Here is a 25,470-nt window from a genome sequence, read left to right on the forward strand (position 1 = left end):
ATACCAGGCTTTTCATTATGCGACGCTCGTCCGATTATGGGCCATAATTTATAGCAAGTTTTTCGAATTTTTCCAGTATTTTGGTTTTTGACGTTTTTATAGCTCACTTAGACGAAGCCTAACTAATTGGTGACAAAAAGGTTACGAAACCCGATGAGACAGTCGGCCACATGTGAACCACTTAGGCATGGCGATCGTTTTGCTTTTAAAATGCTTGGCACGTTTCCAAGACGATTTGCTGTATTGGAAAAAGTAGCCGACCAGCTGTAGATCGAAAGAAAGGAAAGAAAAATGAATGTTCCCGCTGCTCTCTGCGCACAGAATGCGGACACACGCAGTGGACTCGAAGTTGGACTTCTTTAACCGGCTGTATATGTTTTGCTTTTATATTATTTTCATTTTTTGCTCAGTGCGGCGGCAATTAAAATATTGACAGTTGTGTTCGTAGTGGGGAATAATAAGTTTTGTGTGCTAGGATTTCACATGCATACAAGCTTATGGCCATCATTTGGACGGCCTCCTGCGGTTGCGTTTTTGGCATTGCGTTTGCCTTTGCCTTTCGGCTAGAAACGAAAGGTTAACGCGACATGTTCATGTGACAATGTCACAAGAGAAAAAAAGCTGCCGTCCACAGTCCAGTCTGAAGCGCATAAATAACTGCGTTTGTGACATGGAATGTTTGTTTCGACCAAGTGTAAAAGGCCCAGTCGTAGGCCAGATCTCACTGCCCGCCAGTCTGGCCGTTCTGGCCATGTCTGGTGCGGATTGCTGGATTGTCGGACTGTGTGGACTGTTGGATTGCTGGATGGCTGGAGTATCTCAGCCGCTTAGCAGGCACTGCCACAGAAACTGCTGCTGGTAGCAAGGTGCGGTGCCCATATGCAGACAACCCAAAAGCTATTTGTAGCTCACTGGCTGATTATGGAAAAATTGCTAGATGTTTTCCTTGAGTCGGTTTCTTGTTTGAGTTTTTCCAGCCCCGTCTTTAGATTCCTCATCTTTTACTTTTCTCCATTGCATCACAGAGCTGAAGATGAAAAAGAATTCAGTGGGATGCAGTCTCGGGTACATAATATTTTGTAGGTAAAAAATGGCATATGGCTTAGATCACATGGGATTATAGGCTGACACGGCAATCACAAACATCATTGGTTGAGAAGAGGCTACAAATTGTTGGTTTTAATATGTCAAACATTAAAAGATTAAAATATCCTTTTTTAGATTTCCTTCGTTTTTAAACAATTGTAATTAATTCAACAGGTGCTCCAACATTTTCAATGCTTTTTATTTTTAAGTAGCATTGTGTTGTTCAACTAGTCGGCTACGCAATTCCGAAATTCTTTAATTAACAAACTAAAAGCTCCATTTTCGATATTATCGAATACTACTTTTTGTTAGTTGTTATGTTTAAAATGAAATTATTAGTAGAACTTCTAAAGTAATTAATTTTTAAAACTATTAATAAACAAGAATTTTATAAATCGGCTACGCAATTTTGAAAGTCGTTAATTTACAAACATAATGTTTTTTTTCGAAGTTCTTGGATATCACTTATTGTTTGTTATTTTGAAATTATTGGCAGAATTTAAACATCCAATTGTAGCCCATTTTAAGTTCGATACAGTTGTTAAAAAAGTGTAAGATTCTACTAATCCATTTTCTTTGCAACAAATGTTGCCGATCACTAGCAACATATTGTGCGCTTGGCAACATGCTCAGAACTCTAGCTTTTTTCAGACAAATCAGATCCCAGCGAAATTAAATCTTGTACGGCTTAAAAACTTCAAATAATAAAATTAAAATGTGAATCATAAAAAAAAAAAAATTTCACAAATGAAATGAAAAGTACAAATATAATTATTTTAACAGGTGAAAGATCAAGAGCGCCAAAGAGTATATATGGCTAAGAGAATTAAAAGGGAATAGTATATCTGGCGAAGAGAATGTAAAGCGCACGAAGACTGTTCGGGTTTCTCAGCCAAACCGAGCGCCAAGAAAAAAACCCCGGTATCGCGACGGAAATTCGAAAAGTCGAATCAGTTGCAATGGGACGACGCGCGCGTTTGGATTCATGGAAATCGGCCGCGATCGCGATCGTATAACGCGTGCTGGTGTGGGAAATTGTTAAAGCCACACAGCCCACAGCCCAGTGCAGAAATAAACCCAAAGAAGAGACTTTTTTCTTTGTATTTCGGATTTTGTGTGTTGTGTGCACTTCTGAGAAAGTGGCGAAAAGAGGAGAAAAATCGATTCAGCAGTAAAATGTTGACATTGATTTTCGTGAATTTCGATTGATTGATCCACCGGTTCGCGCCGCACGTTCGGAAAATCGGGAAAAACAAAGAGGGAGTTGGCTGAGAGCGTTTGGACGGATTGATTGCTTGATTGATCTATTTTTGCACTTGATTTGCGACGCACGCGCCGTGAACGGGACGTGACTGGCGCTTCACTCCACCTGAAGTTGGAGCCGAAGTCTCGAAGTCGAATAAAGCCCCACCTCGACCGCTTCTTTCTGCCCCCCAAAACCAAAACCACCGATTCGCCTCTTGTCGGGTGCAATTATGTTGATTTGTGCATCGCATCGTCGATTTCCCAGCGTAGATAACGAAAAATTTGCAATGCAAAGAAAGAAAATTGATTTGATGATCGCCCATCTTGGCGCGATATCGGTTGATCGTGACACGCCCACTATATGATTATAGATATATGTTTATGTGGACTTAAAAAATGTGTTTGTTACACAAAAATTAAGAAGGAAATTCTTCTAGTGCCAATACAAAATAAACAAAATGTGAAAATACCTGTCGAGGTGAATAAATCTATGTTGCAATATTTTGTGCATAAAAGTATTTAAAAAAGGAAAACACTTTTTAAGTTTTTGGGATAATAAATAATATTGAAATAAATAAATATAAATTGGTTTGTCCAAGAAATTCTTTATTTGATTGAATTAAAATAATAAATATAATTAAATGTAGAAATATTTAGGGATTATAAAAGAAAAACTCTTCAAAGTTTGTAGAATAATATAAAAATTTAATTATAAAAATTTGTTCTATATGTTTCCAAGAAAAAATCTGTGTTTGTTGGATTAAAAAACTTGTTTTGCAGTTCCACAGATATAATTTAGTTTAATCACGTTTAATAACTAAACAAAAAGAAACTAAAAGTTTGTTGAATAATTTTTTAGCTTGGCCTTTAATGTTGACAATTCTATTCTGCCTTTTAAAATCCATTCTTATCGAAAAAAGGGCTTCTAGTATTTCTGCGTTTTACCTTGCCCCTGATTAAGGTTTCAGCTTTCGATTTAGGGTTGCCCAAGGCTTCATCTCGTTATATTAGACGCCTCTGCGTTTATGGATTTACATATGTAATTACTAGCAGATTACTTTTAACAACCGGCCAGCTGGTTGGGCTAAAGAGACACCTCCACCGAGGAGGTTGGCAGCTGGCAATAAAAGCTGCTTAATTAAAAGTACAAAATCAGTGAGTGGTGGAGCGCTAATAGCTGAAATGATTGCGCAAAGCCAGCCACAAAAACCCATAACTCCATAACTCATTAGCTGACGCCCCAAGAGGTCCACATATTCGGTGGCCGCTGGACTTGCAAGTGATGATTGGACTGGGACATCATGATGATTAATGGGATGCAGTGCTGAGAGCAGCGCCAGATTTATGGATGAACAGCGTGGACTTTCTTGTTTCTGGTTCTGGGAATGCTAATAGAGTTGCAACCTGGGGCCCGGCATTATGGCATTATGGCCTGGCCCCCTTTATTTCCCACTGCTCTCTGGTTTCCCTTCCCCGGAAACATCCACAGTAGTTGTCTTTTGTCTAAGAAACTCTGTTTGCCAGGCCATAGATAACATTTACAAGTCGCTTTTCCCTCTCAAGATGAGTTTTTCCATCGGCCGACTTACACATCACACTCAACGATACTAATGTTTGCTCAATGATAAATGTGGAATGCGACTCCTCAAATATGGGCAAGCATTCAAATGAGTCTAAGGGCTTAGTTGCAAAACTCGCACCCAGTTGTATAGTATTTACGATGAGTGAGTCAACTTGAGCAGATGGGCGCGTGTTGCCAAAAATAAAGACTGTTTGATACAGAGGCGGTAATCCAATTAAACGGCTCACAGTCTCAAAGACCGGCTGACCCAATTAGACCCGCTCCTCGATCGATCTTGAGGATCTTTCCTCGTCGTTCCGCATCGCATCGCATCGCATTGAACTTGAAAGCGGCGGCGCCTGGCCATTGTTTTCCTGCCCAATCTCCCGAGCCGCGGCAGAAACAAGTTCCTACTCCCTTAATAAAAGATCGCATCGGGTTCGATCTAACGGCCGCCCTGCAAGACTCTTGTTCGGCGTTTCAAATTGTAGATCAAAGATCAAGCAACAAAAAACCAGAGAGCGAAACCACAAACAAAAAATGCTTAAATTGGCATACCAAACATAAGCAAAGGCCTGCGGGAATTCGAAGTTTGGGTACCCTATGATTTGATTTCTGACTGAGGAACGAACGTAAATGTGATCATGAGATGAGTGATGATCATTCAGGTTTGCACAAATGTTTTGATCTCTTGGTTAAATTTGTGGATAGATTTTAGATTTAGCTTTTCTCCTTCGGCACTTGTTTTTTTCAAAAAATCAAATCCCACAGAGTCATTTAAACTTTAAAGCTGAACGAAGAAATATAAAAATAATATTAAGCAATTTAAACACCTATTACATTGACTACACTAAGGGTTCGTACAATTTTGGTTCCTTTTCATAAAGCTTTGTTTTTCGACCTTTTTTTGGATATTGGTTGTGACTGTTTGGTATCTTCCCCAAAAGGCCATAAATCCCGATTGCGATTTTCTTGGCGTTTCTCTTCAAGTGATTGCTTTAGATTCCCTGATCATATCGCACTCGAATTCGAACCGATCAGAGGACCTCCCACAAAAGCTAAGGCAGGCACATAAATCTTAATTGCTGATCAGTCGGGGCTATCTGACACTGACACAAACACATTGTATTTGTCCTACTGGCAGATCATCTTGTGATCTCATAAGAAACCGTGCATTTGGCACATTTTCTTTCCAGTTTTCAATTGTTTATTCAAGTGCGACCAGCCAGATGGGAGCTGGAAAGTAAGCATCTGGCGGTCAGTCAATCGGGACAAGTGCAATCAAGCTGCACTCGAGTGCCGTGGCATATTGACTGGGTCAGTCCGTAATATGCATATGAGTGCCACTTTCTACACTCTATGACTCGATGACTCTATGGGAAAAGTCCCATGGCCCAGGAAGACACACACGATTAATCACATGGCCCTCTCGGAGGCGACAGCCACGATCACTGATTGCTATCGAAAGAGGCATAAACTGACACAAAGTCAAAGTCAAAGTTAAACAATGCAACCAAGTTGAACTCTGGACTAGACGAACCTAGCCATCCCAGCAAGTCTGCCAACTCTCCTCCAAAGCCAGCTTTCCGATCATGCTGTGTGCGATCTTAACAATCAAGATCAATATCATGCATTTACAATGTACAAATATTGCCTTCTCTTCGGTCTGATCTGCTGGAAGACTCTTAAACGCTGCCTTAGGGTAGAAAATGGCAAAAAAAAAAAAAAAAACAAGACGATGGAAATACGATTTTGGCGTAATGAAAATCAAATACTCTGGAAAGACAAAGAAAAGCCTTTTTGAATATTCTGTTGATGCCTGTATTGCAGAATTTTTATTACATTTTGTTTAATCTCAAAAATTAATTTTAAATTAAATTACAGGATATAGTAAACTAAATGGTTATTACTTTATTCAGCTGTCAAATAACAAATAAATACATTTTTAAATATTAATAAATTTAATTTGATTTATTTGTAGAACTTCTATCTATCTAGCTTAAAAATGTTTATTTTTGAATGTTTAAATTTTTAGAGATTTTGTAAAGTAACCCTATAAACATTTTACCACTCCCTTGCTCCAGAGTATGCCATAGATTATGTACAAACAATCGATTGCGTTAAAGTAAGGGGAATGGGGAGAATGGTAAACAAATTAACCTGAACCTAGGCCGGGCCAAAAGGAATGTGGATGAAGCAGTCAGTCATTGGCCGACCGGAAAATGGTATAATTATGCAATTCCTCAAAGGCGCTGACGGTGGTCCCCCACATCACATCCTTTCCCCCCACCAACCAAGTGTCCAGCTTTATACCCCCTCTTTTCCCTCGGTTGGACTGGACCAACTGGACCAACATATAATCTGCAAACGATTCGCGTTTTGGGGGCCTCAGAAATTATTGACTAGCAGTCATGGGTTGAGGCCTTCAAGTAAATTGCCGTAAATCTTTATTTGTGCAGCTACTTAAAGACCACGTCCATATCCCTGTTCCCCCCGAAAGACTCCACATGGATTCGTCGGAGTGTTGCCTTAGGCTGGGGTTAACAAGCCGCCAGCGATTAAGTCATTTCTTATGTCGGTTCATTATTTCTATTTTCGTTTTTTTTGCTTTTTTTTCCCCTTATTGCATGCGTAGCTACTGGGCTTGTCTACCTCCCAGTTTTGGTCCCCTGGCCAAATGCTTGGCCATTTTTCTTGGTCTAAGCCAAAAATTTAAAGTTACGTGTGTGCTGGGGGAAACTCGTTTGGCCCAGTTGATTGCCACTGCTACTGCATCAACTTTGTTAGTAAAAAATGTCTTATTTTTTCGTATTTATCTTGACAATGAGCGCCTGGAAAGTGTTGCTCGGCTCCTTCGCATGTGTTCTAATTAGACGTGACAATTCTACGTAATTAGGCGGCGGGTTGTCTTAACACTTGAATGCTTCTCCAAAAGGGTTAAACGAGGAGGCAGACCGGAATATCGTATTTCTACACTTACCTGATTTGGTTGTTTAGCTAAATTTGGTAATGGGAATTGACACATTTGCTCCTGTGTTGTATTTAATGGGTGACTTGATTCGGAAAGCTGATTCTCTAATAAACTTTGTAGTTAAAAGTTGATGCAGGATTAAAGACTTTTGCGTTTTGTTTTAATGTTTTTCATACAGAAGTTACTTCAAAAAGAAGTATATATATTCGGTTTGTAGTTTTTAAAGCTTTTGTAATTGGTTTTCAATGAAGAATTCAAGAATTTCGAGTGTTGTTCAAAGGTTCCACATATAAAACTTCGAAAATAAGAACAGTTTGTTTGTTTTTTAATTTTCCACAAACAAAAAGTACAATACATTCTAGATAGGGAGAGTTATTTTAAGTGTTTGCTAATTATAAAAGAATTAGCTTGGACATTTGTTTTGTTTTTTCAGCACCCTATGCTTTGCTAAATTTAATTATCAAGTTTGTTTCACAGTTAAAAAGCCTTTCGCATTCTGTAATTCTTAGCCAAGACTTTCCACCTGCTTGCAACATTGTTTTCATTCAACCACTCACATCTTCATTAAATGTAACCCACTTAATAATTCTGCTGAACACTTTGCACATGTCCAAGTGTTCACAATTCACACCGTAACTCGCCAACGGGAAAAGCCACTGGGGGAAACTCATCATTTAACGCCTTCATCTTTCGACTCCAGAAAGCAACAAACAGAGAGTGTAACGGAGTGCCACGGAGCATTTGAATGTTTTCCAGAGATCCAGAGCTCCAGAGCTGCAGAGCCACTGGAGCAAAGCAACCACCCGCTGACCCGTTTGATCAGTCTCTCAACTGGACATGACCACATGTTGATTCGCAGATGGAAATGGCTTCGCTTCCTTTGGTATTCGGTTTTCCAATCTTTATTGCATAATTGCAATTGAATTGTTTATCGCGTTTCGATTTCGTTTTTCACTTCGTAAATTAGAATATGTGTTAATGACTTGATGTAGACTGCCAGATCAGCAAACATATTTACTTCATGCTCCGTCATAAACTAATCTATTGGAATATTTGTTTTGTTTAACAATTTTATTTCAGCAAAATGAGGAAGCGATTATTGTTGTTGATGAGCCCAAACTATTTTTTTTTTCACTACTTGGATTGTGAAAATGATGTAGAACATTCATATATGTATAAACCGCAAACAGCAGGTGGCTTGGAGAAAGGTTTCCTATAGTTCAAAACGAGGTCATGGAAGTGGGGTTAATATTGTTGAAACCATAAATAAGTTATTTGATCAATTGGTTCTATCTCTAGATCATTTAAAACCATCAATAGCGATAATCAGTGTTAATTATGTTTAAGATTAGGTATACGTTAGCTTGATGAGTGAAATTACTTAAATTGGTTTTCACAATGAGTAAAATAATGGAAACGTTCAAATCAAAGGGTTTGTTTAGACTTCATCTAATTAATTAAGTTTCAAAATAAGAGGAAAAATAAATCAATGCTTGTATATGAAATTGATTAAAACTTTTTACGCCAAGATTTGTAATTGATTCGTATACTTACTTTCTTTTTGTGTGATACTTACAAATTCCGATCGCAGCCAAGGACCTAACCCATGTCAGAAATTATTGGAGTCTTTCTGTGAGACAGACACCCCTGAAAGCATTCGAAAAACTGGTCGTGGCCCGCCCGTCACACTCAATTAGGTCCAATTTGAGAAATAATTATATACGCACGCACAGAGTTCTGACATTTTTTAAAAATTGTACATTAATTTGGCACTAAAATGTCAGATGTGGAATGCCATGGCACTCAAATTTACGCCGAAAGGTAAACGGCCCAGGTACTCGTAAAACGGTCCAAGAGTCGTCGAATCGTTTGAACAAGTTTTCTTCAAATTTAATTGTAATGTGAGAAATTTAAATTAGGTAGCCAAGAGGCTTCTCAAAAAATGAACAGCAACACAAAGTTAAAAAACAAATATAAAGCCCAGGCGCAGACTCACTGACAATGACTAAGAAACCTCAAAAAGCGGAAGATGACCAAAGAAAACAAAAATTATGAAAAAATGTTGCTCTTTTTCAGTGGGGTTTGTTCAAAAGTGAAGAAAAAAGATCAAATAACCGAAAGCCGCCAAATTTCAATGGAAAACAAAAACTTGTTCACTTACTTGAAATTATGTTGCCTTTTCAACTAATTTTCCTCTTGTGGATTTATAAAATGAGCTAAGGTGGCTTATGGATTGTACATCCATTTCGCTATTTGTCAGTCGATATTTGATTATTTACGATCTACTATTCATCAGTGGATTTCAGTTTGCGTCATTTGCTTTCTGGATGGGCTTTTTGTAGATCAACAATACCCAACAAAATCGCCAGGCATTTTGTTGTTCACAGCTTAACTTTTTTATATTTCGCTTTGAAAATTTATTACATCACGATTTCAAATTGGTTTCCTTGACTTTACCCCATCTGTGGGTTCTAGAGTCGTTCGTTTCGTTTGTAGTTTTTTCTGCTCGTGTGTGTATATTCTGTATGCGAATTTGTTTGCAGCTGGGTTTCCTGGAAAATATTTATTTCTTCTAGCGGATGCTTCAGTGCCCGCAACATTTTTATACAGATCTCTTGCCGGTTCGATCCCTTTTATAATGAAGTTTTCAAATAGATGTTTATGGGATTTACCCAGCTATATATTTGTTGGCTTTAATGTTTCCTTATTTATGGAATATTTTGCATTAGCTTTGAGCGACCCATTTTTGGAAGCAACTTCCACGGGGATTGGGTCAAAAGATTGTTTCTTGATCTGTACTCAATCGAATTTGTGAATAAACACACCATGGAGTTCTACATATTGTAACACGTTTGTTTAGAGTCTATGCTATTTTTGTTTGTCTTTACTAATTAGTTTGCAGACCCCACATCATCGCATCTGTGAATGAACTGAAACTGTGAATTGTTATTTGTTTATTTACAAATTGTCAAATGTTTTTTCTCCCAAATAAACATTTATAAATAAGCTTTTGCAACTCAGCTGAAAAGTTTGTTTTTTAAGCAAGTAATGGCTTACATCACCAGGCAAATTTTAAAAGTTCTGAAAGAGTATTTGAGTTAAACAATTTGTAACATATTTATTTACAAGAAAAATAAAAAACTTACAAAATATTGCAACCAAAAATCAAAAAAAGAAATACAAAATCTTTAACCACAACGAAAAAGTCTATTTTTTAAGTTTTCGTGCGAACGAAATTTGTTTGAACCGTGTCAAACCACAAACGAAATGGGACCCAAACCTAACAAGCAAAACTCATTGAAAATGATTAAATACTAATTTGGAAAAATCGTTCAAGCCGGGCCAAACAAAAGAAAATGTCAGCGTCTGACAAACGAACTGTCAAAATGTCAGACGCGTCAATAAAGCCACGTAAATTACAAAAACATCTGCGGGCAAATCCCCGTCGCATTGAAACAACAAAACTGCTGCAGCTCTGCGTCTATCTAGTCTGCATAACGCAAACGCTGCAGCAGCAACATCAACAGCAGCAACATGGCCAGCCCGAGGGCAACATGCTGCAGCAACATCTCCGAACCAGTGTAAATAGCAGTGTAAATATCAATATAAGCAGCCGATTCAATGAAATTATCCAGACGGCGACGGCAAGTGCAAGTGCCACCGCCAGCGGTACTGCAATTGGAGCAGCAACTTTCGCCTCGGCGACGGCAGCGACAACAACCATAACGCCAGGACGTCGAAAATTGCGTCGCAAGCTGCAGGGCCAACAAAATCGAAATTCGTCCTTGGGCAGGAGGAGAAAATTGCGACTACATCCCTATCGACGCAATGCCACACATGCAACACGAACCACGACGGTGGCAAGTGTTGTCTCTGCCACGACAACAACATTGATACCAAAGATGCCCCACTATCTCACCCACCTGCACTCGAGTTTCCAGCAGCAACAGCAGCAGCAGCAACATGCTGCTGGCGGGCAAATTGGCCAGCAGCAGCAACAATTGCATGTTGTTGCCGTGACACCGCGCCCGCACCAACGGCAACAGCCTGGATTGGCCATTGTGCCAGCCTACTATCAGCAACACCAGCAGCAGCAGCAACGAACATTGCTGGGCAATCTTACACAGCAGCAGCAGCAACAGCAGCAGCAACATCTCCTCATACAGCCTGGCCAAAACATTTTGGTGTATAGCAACCTAGGCCCAATACCGCCTTGTCCACCGGGCCTGCTTTCCGGATCGGGAATGCCGGTGTATACGCAACAGCAGCACTTTATACCGCTGCGATCAACAACGACCCCGCGCCCCAGGCAACGTGGTAAGCAAATCCTCGCCAGGTCCCTCGCGATTCCTTGCACATTTAATTGTCGTTGCTCGCAGGAGAGAAAAAGAGAGGTGTTAATTACGCTAATAAAAACTGCATTCACAGCAGTTTATGGCTTTTAATGTGCTTAAACGGATGCCAAGTCCGCGACTGGCGCCTTCATCGCCTTGTCCAAAGTCGTGGTCCAATAATTACCCCCAGCGGCGGTTTCGCATAGAAAGCCTGCCTAATTGGTCAAAGCAATTGACTTCAATTTTGGTGAGCAGCAGCGGGATTTGAAAGGTGTCAGTGAGGATTGCAATAAAGCTATAAAGAAGCGAATACCAGTTATTTTCGAGCCAAGGGAACAATTTAATTTACTATTTTTAGATCTTTTACGACTTATTTACTATTTTGCCGGGATATGCTGAAAGGATTATATAGCTAATAAAAAAGGTAATAACGTTTTTGCCTAAATAAAATAAATTACAGAGGGGGATTGAGTAATTAAAAAAAAACATTTACCAAATATTTTTAGAAATGTTTAATCGTTCTACCTATTTCAAACCAAAAAAACAATTTTATTTAGTTGTTAAAGCAAGTTACGACAAATTAACTATTTTGCCGGGATATGGAGAAAGGATTGTGTAGATTATAAAAAAGTAAAAACATAAAAACAATATTTACCAAATATTTTCATAAATGCTTAATCTTTTTGCCTTTTTATAAACAAGGGAAAATGTATTTAATTATTTTTAAAGAAATAAACTATATTGCCGTCAAATGCAGAAGAGATTAAAATAAGTTTTTGATAAATAAAATGAATTACATGAAAATAAGGATTTGAATGCTCTCAGAGGGGATTTAGTAATTTAAAAATGACATTCACGAAATTTTCTCCTTATTTTTCTATCTTTCTGCCCATTAAAATCTCATCACTTGTACACACAAGTACTACTTAGACTGATACGCAGACATTAATAAATCGCATTAGGAAAACACAATCAACAGCTTGTCAAACATTTTTCTTATCATTACCAAGTGTCAGTATTTCAAATGTATACACAAATATTTTGATTGCAAGTAGTTTTTTCACAGTTGGTTGTTGTTAATGGTCAAGTATTAGGCAAGTTTGTGCTTCAAATCAGTTGACAGGCTCTCTACTAAATGAATAAACGAAGTAGTTGGGGGAAAAAAAAAAGATTTTTGAAACTCGTTCAAAAAATAGATTTTGCAAATGCAGCTGGCTGGAAAATGGTAAGAAAAAATCAATTGAGAAAATTTTCGACGGCTGCCGCAACTTATTGATTTTCTCTTCCCAATTGATTTTTTTTTTTAATTTCGCTTATGTAATCGAATCACTCAACAAATTTGCAAGCAAATCAAATTACACACACTTTAAAATGCAAAAAAAAAATTTTTTTTTTTAGCTGAGCTACCGCACATTTATAGATTGTCCCTAGTGGTGGACACACACTTGGCGCCTGCCTGGTTCGCCTGGCGTTCAATTAGCATTTCGGAGAGGAGAGCTATGAAATCCCAGATCCAGACATGGCCCCAAACCAGCACGAATCTGGCATTAAGTGCAGCGAGCCGGAGATACAGTCAGTTGTGGCCGCCTTTAGGCCATTTTTGGCTATTGGTGTGTAAAGTGGCGCCCAGCAGGAGGCTCTGATGACATTCTCCCCGCTTTTTGATCCGATGCCAAACGGGGTTTGTTCCATTTGCCTTCGAAAAACACCACAACCACAGCATTCAGGATATGGCTGAATTCACAGAAATTTATGCAAATTTTCGACTTGCATGTGAATTGAGGGTTCATCAATTATTCTCTAAATTGTGAATGATTTATTCAAATTTAAACGCCATGAGTTTGATGCAAATTAATCAATCAGCTGGCATTGCCCATTATATTGCTGATTAATTTGAAGGTATTTTTTTTTTGTCAGTCGCATAATATTTAATAAACAATATATATGATAGCACAGGTTTTAATGACTATTTAAAAATTTAAGACAAAAAATAAATGTGTATTTCTAGAGACAATCAATTAGGTAATCGATTTAGTTTTCCCTTTTAAATATGTCAGTAAGTTTTGCATACTATTTAAATTGTCTTCAATTCAAAAAAGATATTTCCAAAGCAAAGCACCTAAAAACTGTCAGTTTCCAAAACCACTAAGGTTTTAAATGTTAACTTGAGTGAAGCATTTCATAAAACTGGGAACGTTTAACTCTGCGACCTAGTTTTTTTTCCGGTCAGTGGTTTTCAACCTTTTCCACCCAGACTAAGACTTATTCTCCCTCTCCAAAAAATACAAACCGCACCAGAATCTCACACAGTCATTAGCATAAAGCCATGTGCAAGCAACAAACACAGGCCGAAACGAAAAAAATCAACTGGCTGGTTAGCAGCAGCAAATATTGACATTTTTAGTGTCTTAGATCTTCTAGCGCGACGCCAAAGACAGAAAAAATGGGATGGAAACAGAGGGACGGACTGAAAAACCACATCGAACACCTACATAAATGGTGTCTTTTATGGGAGTAGAGCATGAAACTGGCCAAATCAAATCTTGTCGCTGGCAAATCGGCGATTTTTTAATTACAATGAAACGTGCCACACAAAACAAACAAACAATGCGCTCGCTAATTGCACACAAAGCCCAAAATCACGGAGAAAAAAACACCAAAAAAGCATAAACAGAAAACAGGAAAAAACAAAGACAAAATTTGGAGGGGTGGCCAAGGGAAGAGGATAGCTCAAAGAGCTAGAGAAATACTGTAACAAAACTTGTTGTTAGCAAAGCAAATGGACGGATAAACAAACCCTAACAACAAACAAGCAAATGAGCTAGCCGAATGACAAATGCAAGTGTCAATCTTGTCGACTCAGACGCAATTTCAGGCCGACATTAAGCTGGCTTGACTCACAAAATGTAGGGCCCACGGCAGTTGATTGTTGAAATTTATGGATTAAAGTTCAATTGGTCGAGGGCCATTTGTCTGTGTGTGGTACCTGAACATTGTGCAACCTCAGACTAAAAAGCATTTTATTTACTCTACTTTGATAATGCAGTTAAAGTTAAAAAATATTTACAAGTAACAGGATCCATCGCCAAAAATATATTTATGCCTTCCACAATCCAAACACACCAGCCTCAAAAAAGAAAAAAATCATACAAAAATGATTTAAAAACTTAAATGGCAAAAAGCCAAGTTCAACAGCTTCAACCAAACAAAATACCAATTTTATCTCACAATATTCATCTATCTTATAAGAAAACATTAATTCCCAAACTTTTAGCCACGTTTTTGGGCAGCCAGCTTCTGGGTGTTTGAAAACATTAAAGCAAAATATTACGGCAGTTTTCAGGCATTTTTTCTTACCCGATTGCACGCCTGATAGTATTTATTATTCAATTTTCATTAAATCTGATTAAGGAGAACTTGTTTGGTGCCTATTTTTTTTATGGCCGCCATGCCAACGGCTGAGCAGATCGAAAAAATGCAGGCAAATTATTTTTCTGACGCTTAAATTAAGCATTCATTTTGCAACGGCAAAGACTCTCATAAATATCTTGGCAAAAATGTTTGTATAGGAGTTGCAACAACGAAAAATAACACATATATTATATAATAAAATATTTAGCTTTTATGTTAAAGCTTGATTTATTGTTTAAATGTAAAACAAATGTCTAATTAGTAAACAAAAGGGGGAAAATACAATAAATCAATTTCCAGTTAGGAGCTAGTTTAAAGACCGGAAATACGAAACCTACGGCAGCTGTCGTCTTCTGTGGTTTCACAAACTGGAATTGAGGTTAATCAGAGAGAAAATTAAAAAGTGACATGGCTGAATTTCACTATTTAATCTTTCCGTGGGGCACCTCTATTAAAAAATGTGGTTTACGGGTTCAAAAGTCTCAGTCGTACTTTCAGACTTCAGCTCAAAGTCACGTTTCTCATATTTATTTGGCAATTTTGATTTGGAAACAAGTCTCCCACAACGTGTGCCAGGTTGTCTAAGGTCAGAGACGATCGAGGACCAGGTCCAAAAATGAAAACCCCGCTGGCCAACAGAGAAATCCGGCAGTATCAACACCACTCCTGAACTGGCGCCTCTTCGGTCACTTTGATCTATGCACTTCAAATGATTTTGTTGCCGTTGCCGATTCAGCAAATGTATCTGTATCCGTATCTGAATCTCTGTCTGCGCCTCTGTTATTGTTTGTGCCGATGCGTAAACAACGAAGCGGCAGCTTAAATGATACGGCAACTTTTTCTCCCAGCCGAAGCAGACAAGAAGTTGGCACATAACATGTGCTTGAGTTTGAAGCAGGAGGAAACTAGGGGAACTCACCATTAAATGACAAAAAAAAGGGAAAAGAAGTCTGCCCCTATGAGAAAGTGTCAGTGTGCGGAAATCTTCACACAGGAGATACATCATAAACAAACGAGCTCAGCATAGGGAATTCCTAAAGATTGCTCTTATAGTTGCAATCTATTTTGAATTTTAAAACTGTAGGAGCATAATATTTAAACACTTTTAAACTTATTTTTATGAGCTCTCCTACTTTTTTTATAGGCTGACTTAAGAGCCACTTCAAAGGGTTTACAATAAAAGTACAAATAAATCATGCATAAAGGCTAATTAAAAGGCCACTTTTAAGGTTCCTTGTAAATAAACCATTCAAGATACAAGTCTTAACTTCCAACCTCATTATCTAAACATATTTCCCCCACACTTCTTAAAATCTGACCTCAATCAACTTTGGTTACCGCTCCTAATGGCATGAAACAAATTTGCGCGCTTAATTAAGCAATTCCAATTAAAATCAAAGATATTTCACTTGGATTACGCCCACTGCGGCGGCAACACCCACCAAAAAAAGAAAAAATCACAAAAAAAGGAGAACTGAAATCACATGTGTATTACTCCCAATAGACTTGTGTACTTTCGCCTATCAAAAGCTAAACGCAGTCAAAAGTTTAGAGCACTCAAATTGCATTTCCTGTCACTTGGTCGCGATCGCTTGACTGCTCCTGCCCCGAATGGGTCCCTCCTGCTCCTGCTCCTTCTCCTGCTCCTGCCCAGCTCTTCCAAAATGGGTGTGTTCCATGTCTATGGGCCTCCTGATCTCCGAAACTACGAAAAACTCGGCTCTGGGTTGAGTTGCCTGGCTGTCTGGGGCGGTTCGCGTACATGGGACATGCAAAGTTACCTGTATGTCAGCCCCAGTATGTGGGAGTGTCCAAAAGGCGTGTGTGTTTCCACAGGCCGGCAAAGAAACAGCATCAACTTCAACACCAACACCAAAAAACGGCATTAAACTGAGGCCAGTTACTGTTACATGACACACGGTGTCAAAATATGAACAGTAATCCAAGCGATACAAAATATATTTGTATAAAACGATTAAATACCCTTACGGGAGTTATACCCTTTATATATATGTAGTACGTGAGAGAAAAGATACATAAGGTAACTTTTTACAATTTTAATTAATCATATTCTGCGATTATGTTCTGCGATAAAAACAAAATTTCTTATAATATAGGTTCTATATTTTCGTATTGCTTATTATTTATTTAGTTATTCAATATAAGCAATATTAATGCTAATATTATCCCAAAACTTACCATTAACACAATTTTTTAAATTACACAAATTTAACAAAGAGTTTTCAGCCCATTAAAATCCCTTTTACTTATCCTATTGATGCTGAAATTACTTCAAAGCTTCAAAGCTTACCATTAACACAATCTTTTCAATTACACAACTTTAACAAAGAAGTTTCCACCCCTTCCAAAAACCAGCAATCAAAAAATATTGTACCTAAGTTGATGTGTTTTTGGCTAATTGCAGTTGAGTTTTAATTACAACTGGGCTGCACTTCCAGCTATTTTTAATTAACTTTAAAGGCCCGCATTTGAAACACCCTCGCAGCTGCATTTTACGGAAAGCCCGTCGAACCAATCTTTATCTTTATTAGCGACATGTATTTCTAATTTTAAAAGCCACGGCTATCAAATATTTAAGCCAGACTCCTTGGGAATTGTTTTTTGTGTGGGGCCAAATTGAAAACGCTGCTGGCTAAACCAAAAAGGAAAAATATATGTGATAGCGTGCAATATTCATTGAATGTACCTACCTGGTTTCAATTCAGTTGATCAGTCGTCTGGCGGAGGAGGCCAAAGGGGCGGCCAATAGTTTTGTTAATTGAAATAAAATTCAATTTGACGTTTTTATGGCATGTGGAGATAGTTCGGCTAAATACGTGAGAAGCTGTTGGCGTTCGCATCTGCGAATTGCAAATCTGGAGTGTGAAAGTTGTTAGAAAGATGCAACCAGTCGGATCGGATCGCTTCCTTACGATTCATTTACGATGTGCGATTGAAAAACACCCCGGGAAATCTGAAAAACATTATCATTGATGTTTAATCGTTTTTCTTATTTATTCATCGTTGCAGCTTAATCCTTATAGCATCGTATTTCTTTCGACCGCTCTATTTTATATGAGTATGTGCAAAGAGCGTAAACTTTTATAGCTAATTTTATTTTTTAACGAAGTCACCAGACGAATTTAAGTTTTCAGCGGTCATAAGACAAGTAGCAAGTGGCCATAAAATGTATATATTTAATCCCCATATGCAAAATTTCTTATGCGGGTACCGTTTTGCATACCATAAACTTTGGTATTACCCACATGTAGATTTTCCAATGTTCACATCTGAGATTTTGCAATCCACAAAATGTAGAGGCGGCCAACAATTCGAGACGCTATGACCTTTGCCAATGCTTGTCAAACTATTCGCAGCATGATGGATTGGAGTAGCCGCAAATGAATGGCACATTAATTTGCATTTAAATGTGCCAAAAATATTTCTCGCCATTTTCAGCATGTCATTGACTAATGAGCAAGCCGCCGAAAATATTGTAAATTACAAACAGCAAAAACGAAAACGTTTTTGCAAATGCAGGAAACATAAATAACAAGTCCCAGACGAAATAGATTGCAGTGGTGGCTTGCTATGGGCACAACAGCGGCAACTTGGATACGAAAAATATGAAAAACATTTTGCAAATGTCACATTCGCATGGCTGTGAAAACCGATATGCGAAAAAAATTTCAGGCGCACCTTATTGGAAGCACCAATTTGTGTTATATATTTTTCCTTGAATCAGGCGTTGGTGGTATTTCTTTTTGTGGTTTTCCGAAGATATTAAATTTTATTGGCAAATAATTGACTTAATATATTTGTTTTATGATTTTCTTAAAGTTTGCCTTAATATCTCAATATTACATTTGTTTATAAATTCATACATAGAGTAAATTTTCAGTGGTCTTGTCACCGTTTCTTTTTTGCTGACAGCTTTGTGCGTGCCAATGTATGCACATTAGATTTTGAGTTAAAAATTCAAGTCGGTTTTCGGCACATCACTTGAAGAGTTTTCGGTTTATAATGCTTGCAAATTCTTTGCGCAAACAGTTTGCAATCTTGGGCCATTAAGTGATTTCATGTATATTTTTTTCCGTTTTATAGCTTTTTCGGTCGGTGTTCATAGATCTTTTATTGCCATGTTTCTTGCCTACACAATCGACTATATAGCATTGTTTGAATCGAGTTAAGAGGAAGTATTACCATAAACCTCTTTTTAATTATGGATCTTATTTTTTCGGCGTTTATAAAGGAAATCTTTATACTTTCTTGTCATTTCCCAGATTTATAACATTTCTTTCCGTTACTGAAAAGAAAACATTCTACAAATTTTGTTAGTTTTCCTTTTAACCAAACAATTGAAAATTTAAAATTTTTGTTTAACATATTTATCTTTTTTATGTCAATCAACCAAGCTTCCGTTTCCGTTTATTTGGTTAAACGATATACAATCATCACACTGCCAGGCACAATAATCTTGAACACGATTTACACATCTGACTCAACTCAATTCGCAATGAAGTCAACTAAGCCAACACGGCTCAAAAATTTATAAATTGCATACGAGATCGGGCTTAATGTAGCCACTTTAATAGACGCCGCCACTTATCGGGCGCCGTTGATCCCAACACCAAACCCAACAGCAAGACACTCGGAAGCCATTTATTACAACAAACAAAATGCTATAATTAATTTTTCTATTATTTTCTCAAATACACCCAGCCATTACAGAGTGGTGGGGCCGGGCCAGAACGTGGCCAGTGAGGAGTCAAACACAATTTCCTGGCCAACTTAATACTCGATTAATTTACGACGGGCACGAAAACAATTGAGGTGGCCAATTCGGCGAGGAGGAGGCGGTGGATTTGGACTATTATGACGTGCCGGGCCGAGTTCGATCAAAGAAAGCATAAATAATGTCCCGACAGCCGGTCGAGGGGTAGAACTGGTTCGGGTTCGGGATTTTGTTGGTGGACCGTACCGAAAATTTATGCAAACGGGTTAATTAACTAAGGCTGCCAGAGAGGAGGTAAAAATAACGAAATTCGGAACGACTTTAGCCGGGTGGTCCTCCAATTACTCTCTCCTTCATTGCTTTAAATGTGGGTCAACAGTGGGCGACTGGCTAACAAGACAACAAAAGCCAACTAACTGCCTTTGTATCCATCATTTCGGACATTTTAAATGTCAATTTATGTTTGTGTATATAGAAGTCGTTGGCAAGTCAGTTGGTCAGTGAGTCAATCACTCAATTGAATGCAACTCATTCACTCACTCATTCATTCGTTCATTGATTCATTTATTTATGCAGTCAGTCAGCCAGCGTGTTGCCAACTGATTTTTATCGCAGCTGCCTACAGACGCTTAATTGCCGCTTGATTATTTGTGGAACTATCGGATTGCAATTGTTAACACATTCGATTATTGATATGCTTTCTGTGAAACTCCGAAATTTATTAGTAATTGTTTTAAAGTTCAGTTTAATCAACAAATGTTATTTTATGATTCAATAATTTTGAAAAATGTTTTGTTAGCTTGTTTAATTTTGAAGTAACTATGAAATTCATAAATAACCCTGGACATTATGAACCCGATATTTAAATAAAATAAAGTGTGTTTATCATTTCCCGCTTTAAAATTGATTTCTCTTGCGTTGATGTAAGATTTATGAAAATTGATTGCCATCCATCGGTATGTTTTTTATTACAATTCACGGCGAGCATGCACTGCGCATACGCAACGTTGTCCAAGAGTACAGTAAGCTAACCCATAAATCAATTAATCAATATTTTGTCGTGTCGTGAGCAACATAAGGTATGTTGCCAACAAAACACGTGCTCCAAATTGAAGCTCAGCAAGTGAGCTTAGAGCACTTACATTTTTCTGCAACTCGTCTAGTTTTTTTATTTTTTTGGTTGGTGGTCAGCTTGCAAAAGATTTTGCAATTAAACTGTCAATTCTTTGGTATTTTCAGAATTATTAGTATTTGATTGTTAATTTATTGCATTGCTTTTGATTTGTGACTGGGACCGCGTTGAATGGTCAGACAACTTGAGTATTGGTAGTCGCATTGTGTATACGCCATGTTGCGCAGTGGAAATTACATGCCCCAAGGCCACGATCAAAGTTGAACTAATGACTAAAGATTGGTTTGATGTCTTGACGATTTGATATGTAATAGGAGAAATAGGGGTAATCATCATCATAATAGATTTTTCTCAGCCAATTTAAAATGCCATCGCCAGCTGACGGGGCAAATGACAATCTATCAATCCCAAACTATTCCGCCCATGCAAATTAGAAGTGGAACCCTACAATTTTACGCACATTTAAGTAGAAAACCGTTAAACGAACGGAAGTACTCTTAAGACGGCCCACACACGAGATTTCTGACCAACGGACCAGTCTAGCGATCGGCAGCCAGAAAGGCTAGATATAACTGAAGGGGAAAAATAAAACATAAAACATAAAACAAAAAACAAACAAAACGTGCTCATTAATACAAAATCGAGGAAAACAAAAAACAAAATTGTCAATAAAAGCAAAGGCCCGAGGAGGGACAAACAACCGAACAGAAACAGACTCAAGACCCACGCAATAAATCTCCAGTGGGTGTGCAAGTGACTCTCAAACTGTGTGGCATGACAAACGCATTTTCAACTAAAGCCAAAGCACCAAATCGAAAACGACGAAGAGTCGTGATTCTCATTGTAAACTTTAATGACATCATTTGCCCAGGCCAAACATCACTGAATGGCGTCAGTTGATTGAACTTTTTATTGGTGGTGGCTACGTCTGAAGGAGTCTTAGTCGTAGTCATAGTCGTATGCCTTTCTCTCGCCACTCATTTCATTCATAAAAATGCAAATCCCCCGAACGCTGGCAACGAGCACTTGACAGCTGCACTGTACTCGGTCTTCAGTCTTCAGCTTTCAAGTCTCAGCCATATGCCAAGTGCCTCAAGGCGCAGCTTCCTTCTCCCCCTTAACCCGAAATAAATCTTGGGAGACCATGGAGCAGTTTTTAGAGTGGATCTACTATCACCAATCGTATCGTGTCGCGTGCTAAGCTTGTTCATATTTCCATACCTACACTATGATTTGGATCAAGTATATTTGCAATCTACTTCATAAGGATTTGAAGTTACCCCGAATTTTTATTTTGTTCAGAACTCTAATTGTACTTATCAAAATGGGCTTCCTTACTGTATTTTTGAAACGCGTAAAACAAAACTTAGCTAAACTTTTTTTAACAACATAATAGATAGCCTGAATATATATCAACTTACTTTTAAAGCTTACAAAAAAACTTGAGCTATTATTTAATAAAAAACTATTTTTATTTTATCAAAGTAGAGTACTAAACATTCGTAATTTCAGTCTGCCGACTCTCTACCAATTTTGAATGCACTTTTTGCCTATATTTTAGCTTTATTTTTTTTATAGATCGTGCAATCAATTTGAAAAGTGTTTTTGCGTTGGTTTTACCGGATTTATGAATGAATTTATTTTCGTATATACCTCCTGTCTGTCCACATGCTCATGTGCCTGGCAGACTTGTCTGGCTTGTTCCGACGTCGTCGTCTCCCACAGTTTTTTTTTTCGGGTTCCAACGTCGTCGCATTTGTCGTTTGTCGCCCGAATAGGAAACTCTATGCAAATGTGGGCGGACTTTGGGGCTCTGCCTACGCGCAACCCACAAACCCACCAACTGGCTAGCGGTCTAGTGAATCTAGTGGGTCTACTGGGTCTAGTGGTTCTGCGCGATCCACTTGGTGGCTGTTTAGGTGCAGTTAGTTGCCTGCTGCGGCTCTGACAATGACGTAGTTGTGGCCCAGTAACCCAAGACAGGGAAAGCTCACAGGAACGGCATTAAATGTTACAATCGAACATAGCAAATGATTAATTGATGGAATCTTGATTTTTATAATTTATAAAACTTTGAACTGCGAGTGTCGTTGTAAACAATGGATGATATTAGAAATCTCCATTCAATCAATATATGCTGGTAGTTTTATACTTTTCTTTACTCTACATTAAATACAAATGTCAGCCATAGAAACTATAATCTGCTTATAACTGCTAGTGTCAACAACAAATGTATCTTCTCTCTCCTTCCAGAATGCCACTGCAGTAGCGTGGGATCGCTGTCCTCGGACTGTGACAAGCGGACGGGCCAATGTGCCTGCCTGGCCAATGTGACGGGAAGGAGGTGCGACAAGTGCCGCTCGGGCCACTGGAACCTGACCCAAGGCGAGGGTTGTCGGGACTGTCGCTGCGATCCGCACGGGTCGCGGGGTCACGAGTGCAACCCGTGGACGGGGCAGTGCGACTGTAAGATAGGGGTCGGAGGTCAGCACTGCAACGAGTGCACCGAGGGCTTCTTCGGCTTCAGTATCGAGGGCTGCCAGCGCTGCTCGGCCTGCAGATCGGAGGGTCAGGTGTGCGATCCGCACAATGGCCGTTGCATCTGCCCGAAGTTCACCCGTGGCCTGGCATGTGGACAATGTGTGCCGGGCACCTGGGGCTGGCAGGCTCGTCTGGGCTGCCGGGAATGCCAGTGCGATCACATCGGCTCCATTGGTCAGCAGTGTGCCAGCGGCGATGGTCAGTGCCAGTGCCGAGAGGGCTATGCGGGCAGGAACTGCGACACCTGTGCCATTGGCTACTTTGGCTATCCGGAGTGCCGGCGATGTGGCTGCGATCCGGAGGGTTCGTTCACCCAGTCGGATGGCTCCATTGCCTGCGACTCGAATGGCCAGTGCCCGTGCAAATCGCTGGTTGTGGGTCTCAAGTGTGACACCTGCATGCAGAGCACCTTTGGACTGTCCGCCCAAAATCCCGAGGGCTGCACCCGCTGCTTTTGCTTTGGTCGCTCCGGGGAGTGCGAGCAGAGCGACCTGTCCTGGGGCCACATCCGCATGTCGGAGGCCCGGAACCTCAGCGTCCAGCAGATTAGACCCCAGAATGTGCCCAGTGCGGACTACGAGTACATTGTGGTGGTGCAGATGGAGGGCAGCGGCTTCCATCGCGAGGATGCGGAGATCCAGCGCATGAACGATCTGAGTCTGGTGCCCAAGTCCACCGGAAATGTGTCTATCGGGGCATACGGACAGTTCTACCATCCGCTCTACTTCCAACTGCCACCGCAGTTCTACGGCGATCGGACCAGCAGCTATGGTGGCTTCCTCTACTTCACTCTCATCACCGAGGGTGCCCACAAGCCACTGGAGCGCAATGTCTTGGGTCAGTATCCCCTGGTGCAGCTGCATGCCCACTCCAAGCTGCTGCTGGACTTCTACGAGTACGAGGAGTTCGAGTACTCCCTCAACGTGACCCATCGCGTGCCGCTGCATGAGTCCTTCTGGAAGTACCATCACACCAGCCAGGCCGTGGACCGGAATACCCTGATGGCCGCCCTCCAGAACATTCGACACATATTCATACGGGCATTCGCCTTTGCCGATTTCCAGGAAGTTGTGTGAGTATAATGAAATCGTAAAATATATTTAAGAATATGTAAAGGTTAATTTTTTCATTTTAAAATTAAGACTAAATTAGATAATGTAGTGCTCTAGAAAGCTTTTTGAAACTTACGACCAACTTCGAAATCCTTTTCAGCCTTCAGAATGTGCACATGGATGCGGCAATCTATATCAAGGGTTCGACCAATCTCATAGCCAAGGGTGTTGAGCGTTGTAGGTGTCCCAAGCGCTTCGATGGCCTGTCCTGTCAGGATCCTGGAAGATCCTTCTACCGTTGGCGAAACACCACCGTTGTGGAGAGTGTGTTCATCGAGGATCTGATTGGGAGATCAGCTCCCTGTCATTGCAATGGCCGCAGCAACGATTGCGACCGGGAAACTGGAGTCTGTCAGGTAACTAGAACTTAATTGATTATCAGAACGCACTGTAATTATTTCTCCTTTAGAACTGTCGTGGTAACAGCGGCGGCGATCACTGCCATCAATGTGCTGAGGGCTTCTACGGGGATCCCAACTCGGCACATGGCTGCCAGGCTTGTCCGTGTCCGGAAACGAATAGGAACTTTGCCCGCGGTTGCAATGTTTGGGACGGAGAAGTCAGTTGTGTCTGCAAGCAGGGTTACACGGGTCGTCTGTGTGAACGGTGCCAGCCGGGATATTTTGGAGATCCCATGAGGTATCCCAACAGCACTTGCCAGCCATGCAACTGCCATCCGGATGGAATTCGGACACAGGGTTGTGATGTGGAAACGGGCAGATGCTTCTGTCGAGAGGGAGTCACTGGGCTGAAGTGCGACAAGTGCCAGGCGGAACGACATCATCTAGTGGATAACGGATGCAGAAGTAAGTTGAGTTAACCAGGAAACAGACTATAAAGTCCAGGGTGCCCCTGACCATTAGACACCCATTACTTAGCTAACAAATTTAAAAAAAATAACTATCGGGCCTAAGGTGGCGCCATCTGCTTAACTACATCAGTTATTTCGCTCTCTTCAGCTATCTCAAGTATAAAAACTCAGTTTTTCAAATATGCTGTGACGTCATAATTTAAACTTTCCTAATAACTTATAAAGTAAAGGTTCGATTTGGAAAATTTTTAATGTGTCGATAGATATGGACCAAATATACATATACGGCACAATAACTAAGTGGAAGAATGACTTGACAGATTTTCAAAATTTGTGGGCGTTAGAGTGGTTGTGGCCATATTTTACAATAAACCTTTGCTGCGTGGGCATAACTAGAATCTGCATGTTGAATCCCAAATCACTGGCTTTTATAGTTTCCGAGATATCGACTTTCATCGACTTGATCCTGAACAAGAATATATGAACTTTGTTCTCTAAGTAACGGATATAAATAAATACACCTATTAAATA

At 39.6% G+C, this 25,470-nt stretch overlaps 1 protein-coding gene across 9 annotated transcripts in view; it reads left to right on the forward strand.

Moving 5' to 3' along the window:
• LOC128262430 (laminin subunit alpha-1) overlaps positions 1-25,470 on the forward strand; it is a 73,976-nt gene that overhangs the window by 41,043 nt on the left and 7,463 nt on the right. For 5 of the 9 annotated variants that reach the window (XR_008268342.1, XM_052996682.1, XM_052996683.1 and 2 more), the window contains exons 5-7: positions 22,729-24,088; positions 24,229-24,484; positions 24,538-24,934. Coding sequence is in view for 8 of the 9 variants with exons in the window: in XM_052996682.1 (XP_052852642.1) it covers positions 22,729-24,088; positions 24,229-24,484; positions 24,538-24,934 (2,013 nt within the window). In the remaining variant the exon portion in view is untranslated. Of the gene's footprint in view, positions 1-2,027; positions 2,810-10,069; positions 11,181-22,728; positions 24,089-24,228; positions 24,485-24,537; positions 24,935-25,470 lie in introns of those variants that run through there. The other 4 variants (XM_052996686.1, XM_052996685.1, XM_052996687.1 and 1 more) reach the window with 4 other exon arrangements.

This window comes from Drosophila gunungcola, unplaced genomic scaffold (genome assembly GCF_025200985.1).
Source record: "Drosophila gunungcola strain Sukarami unplaced genomic scaffold, Dgunungcola_SK_2 000001F, whole genome shotgun sequence".
NCBI lineage: Eukaryota > Metazoa > Arthropoda > Insecta > Diptera > Drosophilidae > Drosophila > Drosophila gunungcola.